This window comes from Fundulus heteroclitus, chromosome 16 (assembly GCF_011125445.2).
Source record: "Fundulus heteroclitus isolate FHET01 chromosome 16, MU-UCD_Fhet_4.1, whole genome shotgun sequence".
In the NCBI taxonomy this organism is placed as follows: Eukaryota; Metazoa; Chordata; class Actinopteri; order Cyprinodontiformes; family Fundulidae; genus Fundulus; species Fundulus heteroclitus.
In genome coordinates this window covers 31086935-31097326 of record NC_046376.1, presented here as the reverse complement: position 1 = coordinate 31097326, position 10392 = coordinate 31086935, and the positions used below count along the sequence as shown (strand labels likewise).

The window sequence follows — 10392 nt, the reverse complement described above, 5'->3', positions numbered from 1 at the left end:
GGGGGGGGCTAGGCTAAAACGGGTCCACTCAAAATATGAATAATGTCATGAGAAGGGTTGAAGCTCAGGAGTCCAGGCGACATATGGGGCTGTCGTAGACCATCTGCAGGTTCACCTTGTGTCCCACCAGCTCTCTGATGTTGTTGATGCCGTATTTGATCATGGTGGGCCTGCGGATCAGAGGAGATGGCTGCGTCAGCAAAAGCACAATGCTGCTTCCAGGGAGGAGTTCAACACAAGGCCTTCTGTCGACATTGAGACTAAACTTTGACCTTTGACCTGGGTAAGCCCGCTGCTTTCATAGTATCACATTTTTTCTTTCTATCTGGAATCCTGGAAGATCTCACAGGATCTTATGACATGAACTTGCTATTGTTGTTGTTCATAGTCTATATAGAGACATATAGGTCAGACTGGGGAGCTAAAATTCTGTAGGACTTAAAGGGCCAAATATTTTTCTTCCCATCAGAATTGGTGGACCTGGTTGGTTTTGTAGGACAGACGTGGCTTTTAACAACAGTTAAAAGCCCTGGATCAACGCTAGCCTGCTCTCTCCATTCCCAAACCAGACGTTCATGTGTGCTTAAGATGGGTGTCATGTTTTAACACCCAACCGTGCCCACGTTTCCACCATCTTATGATGCTGCCTCCACCATGGCTGAAACTTGGTGAAGCTTTTCAGGCTTATAGAGGCCAATGAAAACTTTAAGGTTGTCATTTTCGGGCCGCTGTGTGGCTTTTGGACCGGGGGCTTCTTCCCTGTGAATTGTCCTCTTACGACACCTGGGTCCCGTTTCAGAAAGAATGGCCGATCTCCCCGGAGTAGAAAGCAGCTAGTCAGAGCGCATTGATTACGTGTCTAGCTGCAACCCAACAGGCGTCAATAGGAAGTTGCAGCAAATCAAGATGAAGTATGAAAATACAGTTTAATCAGGTAAGATCCAGTTATAAGTTATTCTTATGTTTAACCTTAATCAACTAAAGCATTAATTGGCTATAGTCAACATTTACAATTGATGATAGGTTAGTGAGTTACTAAAATAACTGATATGCCCATTCATCTTTTTGGCAGCATTTGGCTTCACACATCCTTCTAAAAATGAGCTGACACTGATTTTCTTGTAGGAGTAGAATCTGTACCCACTTCACTTTATATTAATCACGTAGGCTATATTTATATTTTAAGTTGAAGTAAAGGTGTCGTTATTCAAATTAAGGAATGTGCCGTAGCACAAAGGGTTTTGGGTAGAAAAATACATGAATGGACAATTAGAGCTGGAAGTCTCCAAATTTGATCCAGAATAAACTATTGCTTTGATTCTGTGTCGTTTTATTAATATTGTGGGCCTCTGACTATGGAACGCCTTTAAACTGAATGCAACAGTAACATTCCTGACAACGAGACATACAGCTGCCTCTGAAAGATTTTCTGCGTCATCTACGTTATTAAAAAGCTGCTGTTGGCATAAAAACAAAGAGCAGCACAAAGAAATTGTTACGTCCCCTTGCTGTGTTAGAAAAGCGATGTACGGGTTGAGAATATCGAGACAAATCAACGACAGCGGTGAAAAACAGTAACGATTGAAAATATATTAATCCAGAAATGATAAGACATTTAATCGTGGTCTGATCAGCCTCTCCCGACAGAGATGTCTGTGGAGTATTTGCGCTCCAGCATACAGGCTCCTCCAGAAAAGAACACCTTTTCTGACACTTCCTTGTGCCAATTTTAGCCAAAAAGAACCCAAATAACTCTGCTCAGGAGCAGGCTTGGTTTACTGAGTAATTTGTTGCCATATTTTGACTCAGCGTGAAGGCTTCTGAGCTTTCTGAGATGGAAAAGCCAGGGTATGCAGGAATTACCCCAGAAATGACTCTGGGTATCCACCAACTATGGGGATCCACTACCTCTGCTGAGTTGGTCAAAATGCAGAAGAAAAAAAAACAACAAACAGTTTGCAATGAGTCATTCATGTTTAACGCGCACACTCACCTCTCCAGAGAGAGGCCCCAGGCTATTACTGACACGTCCTCAGGGAGACCCATGGGCAGCAGCATCTCTGGTCTGAAGACCCCCGAGTTGCCCACTTCCACCCACTTTTTCAGTCCTGAATTGGCCAAAAGAGAGAAGATTAAGACAAAACTCACTGAAATAAATGTAAACATCAAAAAACATACCGACTGCAGCACAGCCAACAGAAACATCAGGGGAAACAAATATACTCAACAGCTTAAAATACCTTAATATGGACTTCTTCTAAAGCTAAGCATCAGGTTTAAGCTTTTTAATGAGAAATTTCTCATTTCCCAACATTAATGCTCCCCAACCAGCCGCCTTTACATAAACTTAGAAAAACCGATGAACTGTTGCTCATATGAGCTACATGTCCTAACGTGGGCTGGATGTTTAAGCTGCAGGAGATTTTCCAGAGCTCTGGTATACCTTCATGGTAGCTGAACACTTCCATACTGGGCTCTGTGTAAGGGTTGTAGGCTGGCTTGAAGCGTAGCTTGGTTATTCCTGAAAGAGACGGAGCACAGGGAACATTTGTGTGACGATGTCTAGTGATGTCCATTCAGTGAAATAAAATGCAGACCAAAGCTTTTTTTCTCGTTGCTCTAAATCTGTTTTCAATCCCACATCTGACTGGTCCACTTTTTAAAACACATACCTAGTTTGGTGAAGAACTGGTGGAGCACCCCCATGAGGTCGCCCAGGGTCAGGCCGTAGTCGGCCACCACCCCTTCTATCTGGTGAAACTCTGCCAGGTGGGTGGCATCCAAGGTCTCGTTCCTGAACACCCGGTCGATGGAGAAATACTTGACAGGGGTGAACTTTTCCTGGAGGATGATACCGCGTCGTGAGAGGAGCATCATGGGTAATAACGCTACAAGGACACATCTGGAAGGGTCGGATTGAGGTTGATTCCCTTTTAGAGACCAGCATTAATGAACCAAAGTACAAGAACTGTCTTTTTAGGAAGGAATCCCATTTAGAGTCTGAAAAAGGTTAATGCCCGAGTTCTTAACTAATCTAGTGATTGCAGGGAAAGATGCGCTGTTTGTGTTGAAATTATTTCTTAGTCTCAGATTAGATCTGAAGTATTTGAATTGGCTGGAAAACATGCCCCCCCATCATCATCAGCCCTCCACCATCATGCTTGACTGTTAGGATGAAGCATTTGTGCTGATATGTTTTGTTTAATATATAACTAGTAAAATAAGCACCATTATTTTTCACTCTCTGCCAGAATGGTTTAGTTCTGTTTTTAAATTTTTCTAATATGTTATATTATTGCTTATCTAAGGTTTCATGGCTTGGCAAAAATAGCTTTGAACCAATTGAAGGCCTGAATCCTTGGTAACTGTTGCTATGTTTGGACACATCACCTAAAGGAGACCCATTGCCTTTCCTCGTGCTCTCGCCCGCCCTCGCTGCATGTGCTGCTCACCTGCTGTGCCAGCTTGTACAGCATGCGCGCGCTGACAGCCGTAGTGTGCGTCCGCAGGATGTTCTTCCGAGCCTCCTCGATCTTCCAGTCGTATTTGTACCTGAAACGCAGCATCGGTTAGACCCAGATCTGTGGCAGGAGAGCAAACGCCGCCATGCTGGTTAGTTAGTAAGCGCGCCTCACCCTTGTGAGCCGTAGCCTCCCTCTGAGTGGACCTTCTTCACTCTCTCCAGGTACTCCGGAGGGAACTCATGAGCGAGCGCCGGGTCTGAAGTGTGACGTTCTGAGTCAGTGACCACCAGAGATGCTTAGGGGAGCGCTGGACAACGTGTTTGTTGCCGAAACTCACCGGACAAGAAGAAGGTGTCGTGCTGGTCCCTGGCTGGGTGCTGCTGGGGCTGGAACAGAGAGTCAAAGTTCCAGAAGGAGCTCTCTATGAAGTTGTTGGTCGGCATCTCGGAGAAACTGCAGGACGGAGAGATGGGTGGTGCTCGTTTTTAGCAGAGTTAAATCTTTATCTTGCTCTAATTCAGCGTTGGGCAGCTTCTCACCCCATCTCCAGGAAGATCTGCCTGAACTGAGTCCGCACCTTCATCAGAGGGTGCAGGTGGCCGCAGTCGGGGGCCACGCCCATGGCCTCAAAATTGTACGGTTTAAACTTCTTCTCTTTCCAGCTGCCGCTACAACACAACAGACCGATCAGACAGCAGCTCTCCATGCGATCCTCCCCTCCCTCCCACGTCAGGTAACAGGAGCTTAATCCCTCTGCCTATTCATTTAGGATGCTTTTTAATCAGCAGCCAAATCTATGAAAGCATCAAATCTATGTACCGCATTGGGCAACATCCATCTGAACTTTGGGCCGTGGGAAAACGGCACATCTGGAGGCTGCTTTTAGGAAAACCCTCTCTGCATAATATTTTCAATCAAACACGAAAACCTATCCAGTTTAAATAGAAAAGGCTCGACTGTTAAAAATGTTTCTCCGGTGGTCAGGATTTAAATATGGAAGCTGGGTAAAGAGCAGAGAGAGACGTGTAGATGGGGATGGTTGGAGAAACAGATTTATGAACGGGTGGACAGAGCTAGATGGACAGAAGGATGGGAATAAACTCCAGAAGTCTTTAAAAGTTTTTAAAAAAGGCCATCTGTTTGTCCTGCTCTGCCTTTAGGACAAGGTCCATAACTGTGGACTTGTCCCCATGTTTGAGCAGATGTTCCTCTGCGTCCTCCGTCCGAGAGCCTGGACACGGTCACTGACTGACAGAGCAGGCCGGACCGGACGCCGTGTTCAGTTCTGTGTGTTCGATCTATTGGGGACTTAGTGCAGAGACTCACGTGGCGATCATCTCCGGGGTGAGCTCCGTCTCCTGTTTGGTTATGGTGGTGCTGAAGGAGCTTCCCTTTGCGATCCAATAAGACTTAACAGTGCTAGAAAAAACAAACAAAGTGACTTCACACATCTGTCACAGCAAGGTGGAGGGTTATGCAGTGGCATAGGGCTGGACGATAATTCAATAACAATACATATCGATCGATAGACGTATATCGATGATAGAAAAACAAAAGGGTCAATAAAAAGTTCAATAGAATAACAGTTTTCCTTCCTTTTGCATTCTAGCCTATCATGTAGGTTAATATTACAGTCATTACATCCTCCCAACCAATCACAAACGCAGACCCAGGAACCAAGCTCCGCCCCTTCAAAGACTTCACTGTTCTTTTTTCTTTTTTTAAAAACTTGCAGTCTTGGTAAAAAGTTAGTTGAATAAAGAGTTGATTTGAATTCAGTGTTTGAATGTTCTGCATCTAAAAATAGGTCGCCAAGGCTGCACTTAAAATATATATTTTGAATTTGTTGATAATTATAGATATCGATCAATATGATTTCTATTTTATCTGTATGCTTCTTTTTTTCTATATCGTCCAGCCCTACATTGATATTTATGATGAGTGGATGGAAAGAAATCACTTCTAAACAACAATGCTCTCATAGCGCTTCGAAGAAAAATTGTTTCACTTATTTTGTTAAAAACTATTATAATTAAAAGGTATAGTGGACAAATTTTATGGAAATGTAGGTAACAAACGCACAAGCCATTATCTGATAACTGTGCATGTGCTCTCATTTCTTTCTGAGGCCTTCCTCTTCTTCTCATAAACTTGGACGCGGTTTGCTTCTTCAGACTCACAGCCCTTTTTAAAGTATGAGCGAGAGCAGCAGAGCTACAACGAACAGCTGGCTAACACTGAGGCTAACCGGATACATAAACACTAGAAGTGCTCACACGCAGCCAGGAAGCAGAAACTAACAATGAAGGTGTACGCACGCTGGCGTTACGTCAGCGCCTCACAATAATTGGCCTGTGGGACAACCAATAGATAAGGTGATCCCCCCAGAATGAACTAGAAAAACATGGTTCACTGTACCTTTAAGTGGTTCTAAAGGGACTGTATTTAAAAGTCTAACTTTTCAAAAATAATTAGTTGTAAATTATACAACTGCAATAAAAATGCATGAATTTAAAAGGGCTTTCTGCACAGCATTGCTAGGCAACGCCAATAAATGTGGCTGCCGCTTTAAATCCACTGCCAACATTGTTTGATTTCATATGTGCCCGTCAATTTAAAAAAAAAAGGTTTTAATCGCTGCTGCTCTGATCAAAGGGGAACATTTCCAGAGAGGAAAGAAAGGAGCGATGCTTAGTTAGATGTGTTTTGCACACGGGTCTTTTGGCCACCGGTCAGCGGGACAAGGCTTCTTAGGTAAGAGTATTTAGTGAAAACATAAGTTGGGATAAATCCGCAGCATATTTCTGTCATCCAACATCCAAATGTTCCCGTCCAAGCTACGCTGGATAATCTTCTGTTCTTTTACATGGATAACACGGTGAAAACAGCCAGCTTAAAACTGATTGCTGACGTTATCCAATCAGCTGCTTTAAATGAGTTGTAAGTGTGATAATAAAGATAATAAAGTGTAAGGTACTATGGATAGTTTGAGACCACTAGATAGCAGATTTCTAAAACATGAAAAGAGCGGTTAAAATGTTACGCCTCGTTAAAATTTTGGAAGCGGCGCAGTCAACAAACAGCAAACCTTCTGCTGCCCCCTACAGGCAGGGACGTGTACACAGGAATCCCTGCTCCATAGAAGTGAAGACCTACACTTCAGCGAGGAGTTTTCTCTTCTTCAGCTCATTCTTCTCCTTCTCGTCGAGCTGAGCGGCGTCGCCCCGTTTCACCAGCACCAGCTTCTCTCTGACCTGGTCTTGGATGCTCTCCACCTGAGGGCCACACAATCGTCTTAGCACAAGAACAGGGCGCCGCATCATACACGGCCAAAATGGCTGGTAGGGAAGTATCACTGCTTACAGTTCGGAATATCCTGGGTCCTCCCTCGTGGGACTTGTCCACTCGGACCCACTTGTTGGACATGGCCTTGCTGAAGCCGATCTTCCCGAAGGAGAGTTTCTACAAGAGAGAAACGAAGAAGTTTGGAAGACGGCATTAACATCTCGGAGGCCAAGAAGTGACAAACGTGATGGCTTTACTTTTGCCGTGTCTCTGCAGGTTCATTTTGGAATATTTTCAAACCCGCAGAGCTACTTGCTGGACAACAGCCGGTGAAAAGAAGCTGCTGGTGGTTTCATCCCATAATGTCTGTCTCTGGGTGTTAATGCTCAGGTTGAATGTGGTGGCAGTGTAGTGATATGGGAGCACTTGGTCCAGGGTGGCTAGGTTCTCCCCTACTGGCTGCTCCAGGGGCGGAGCTTAATATAATAAATCCACCATCCAAAATTCACTGCTGCATTTTCAAGACCAGAACCAAAGTTAATTTGAGAAACACTCTTTAATGATGGCCCATAATGCATGATCTTATTCCAACCGTTTAGCTTATATGAACTTTTCCATCAAAGACAGCCCCTCTGCTTCGGAAGAACTAAGGAACCACGTTGGCTCGATGTTTTAAATCGGATCACTGTGTGTTCAGCAGAGCATACAACATATGGATCACAGCTGAAAAACAATGGTTATGACGAAATTAGAGGTGGTTTGAAAAAAATGATGATGTAAAAATGACATGACTGCAGTGGTGATCGTTTTTGAACCTGCTCTAAGTTGTTGTTGTTGGAATAGTTTGAGATGGCAAAACGTTAATAAACAGCTGGAGGAGTGTTGAAACGGTTCTGTTCCAAAATGCTTTGACACCAAACGCTTTAAATAAAATGTCCATGTCAAAAAAAAAAAATAAAAAAATAAAAATGGAGCTGGTTTCGTGTCACTTGTGTTAATGCAGTTTCTATTCAGTGCGTACGTCAATCAGATTTTTCATCAATATTTGACACAATTATGTAACAAAGGGTTAATATAACAGTTTTTATCAAAGTCTTTTTTTTGTTTAAAGATTGTTAATGGTTTTGAAAGAAAAAAATACGATTCAAATTATTGCTGTGTAAACAAAACAACTTAAAAAAATTAAAAATATTGATTATTGTTGCTAATGTCAATGTTCCACGACGCTATCTTTACCAACATATCGAGGCTGTACTAATAAAATAATTAAACCCGAATTAAAGTGAGTTAAAAGAGTTCATAAGCAAATTCAACGATAGTTTATTAATTCTATGTATATAGTGTTCATATTTGCTGAAATTTTGAGGTAATGGGGTTTATTTTTAGGATTTTACTTGCACTGCTTATATTAATAATTTCCTTTAACTTCTGCTGCTGTTTGTGTGTAGGAGGGGGGGTGGGGGGGGGGGGGTCTTATCTATTGAAATATGTCAACACTATAAAATAGACTGGAGAGATGGTTGTGGATTGAAGAGTTCTGGGCCTGTTTTAAAAATGACATCTAAGCGCGTTTGGGGTCGCCAAGACTCCACTTCTTCAATAAATCACTTAAAAAATCTAAATCAATTTTAAAATAAGAGTATCATTTTAGGATTTGGAGACAAAATAAAGACTCAAGACTTCCTACAGCTGATCAGAAGAGTGCTGCAAGGAAGCGTGTTATACTAGCTCATTTGGACTCATTTCCCTGTCAAACTACTTTATTAAATCCAAGGTTGGAGGACAAATCGTATATTTTTAGGAGCGGCTGAGCGCATCAAGCTGTGTTCTGGGTTCTTGACATCCCTTCTGCACATTCCCAGCTGATGAGAAAACCCTCAAACCAAACCATGAAGCAGAAGCAGGCTAATCTGGGGGTTCATACGCGTATACAAATAAAGTAATTAACAAAAAACACGGGAGAACCCGGGGAACTGCTGCGCACTCACCATCAGCTCAGCCTGCGGCAGACCCTCCGCGGGGATGGAGCTGAAGACCCGGGCTTCATGGCTGCCCTGCTCGGCTGTCTCGGTGCCCTCCTCGGTCAGCTCCCAGTGCTTGGAGGAGCGCAGCTCCGCGGAGATGACCTGGACAGCAGAGAACAACCATGACTGCCGTGTTAACCCCTTACGGAGTTGTAGCTTCCAAGTCTTCCTCCCTTAAACCCCATTGCATCAGTCGCGCTACATGTTGACGGACACGGACACTCCGACTTCCGCCGACTCTCGGGTCGGCAGCACTCACGTCGCCGAGCGCCTGCAGACTTTTCACGGCTCCGACGATGACCTGGTGGTCCACCCCGAGGCCGGCCGCCGCCGCCAGGCTGTCCACGCCGCCGTCCGCCTTCTCAACCCGCTGGAGAAGCGCCTCCAACACGCCGGTGTCCGCCATGCTGGAAGCCCCGATAGACGCAGGATGTGACGTTGTTTTCTCGAACCGAACGTGTCCGAGTCCGCAGGAACGACGCGCAAGCACGTCGGCCATATTGAGAGTGTCACGTATTCTGAAAGCAACAAAAGTGTCACTGGAAACTGGGTTTAGCGAATAAAAATAGAATTAAACATTAAGTTCCATTGATTGACATATTTATGTGAGAAAATGTATCTTCATAATAGCACTAATAATGGCAACTACAGATGCATAAACCACTTAAACGTGTCCTGACTTCAGAAAGTGTACCCAACCCCTTTAATTTGATTTAAAATTATTAGTGTGACTTTGCAATAATTGTATCTTTTTTTCTTGAAATGTTGTTATATAAATTAATTATACAAGATTAAAGCACTCACAATAAACCATCCTGCAGCAAAATATGTCCGTGGACTATCCAGTGTGCTCATGTAACACTAGAAGCTCCTTTTACATGATTTACTGCATCATTGCAGCGTGTCTCAACTGTGTTCAGGAGGCCCAGGCTGCTTGAATAGATGCCTTTAGCTCATCTTCCTCTTGGCAATACGGGCTGACTGGAAATGTCAGACTGGACTTGAAGCAGCATGGATTCTGTTCCTCTCCACTCTTCTACCTCGACTTCAAAATGAAACGCAAAATTTACTTTGATCTGAAAAGAGGACCTTGAACCACTGAGCAACAGTCCAGTTCTATTTCCCTTTATCCCAGGTAAGACACACCTGATGCCATCTCTGGTCCAGGAATGGCTTAACCCTAGGATTGCAACATTTGTAGCCTTTGTGGGATCATCTGTCTGTAGAGGCTCTTCACGTTCTGTTTCCAGCCTCAGTCCACTTCTTGTGAATCGATTTCCCTTGATAATCTCAAGGCTGAAGTCATCTGTTGCACTTTTTCCTTCCACTGAACTTTCTATGAATGTTTGGATACAACACTCTCAACCAGCTTATTTAGCAATACCCATTAGTGGTTTACCCTTCTTGTGGACATTTGTCCAGTCAGCAACCTTCCCATGATTCTTTATGCCACTATACAACATTTATACATTAAAATATATTTTTTAAATTGGTGCTAGTAGTATTCTGATTTTCTGACACTGGATATGCAATGGATCTATATTAAGTGTAATTTTCTGAAATGAGGCACACCAAACTTTTATTAAAGATATTGACATTTTTTCTTAGCTGTACTTGTA

At 43.5% G+C, this 10392-nt stretch overlaps 1 protein-coding gene across 1 annotated transcript; it reads right to left on the bottom strand.

Annotated features, from left to right (window-relative positions):
- LOC118556564 (phenylalanine--tRNA ligase alpha subunit) lies at positions 1-9219 on the bottom strand. The gene is made up of 13 exons (XM_036148443.1): positions 9033-9219; positions 8738-8875; positions 6828-6926; positions 6621-6739; positions 4791-4883; positions 4004-4132; positions 3802-3917; positions 3636-3720; positions 3453-3552; positions 2673-2841; positions 2444-2521; positions 1994-2108; positions 1-170 (listed from the first exon to the last, which is right to left on the bottom strand). Exons 1-13 carry the CDS (start codon positions 9177-9179, stop codon positions 65-67), a joined length of 1494 nt encoding a protein of 497 aa, XP_036004336.1. The 5' UTR covers positions 9180-9219; the 3' UTR covers positions 1-64.
- Between the last annotated feature and the right edge of the window lie 1173 nt (positions 9220-10392).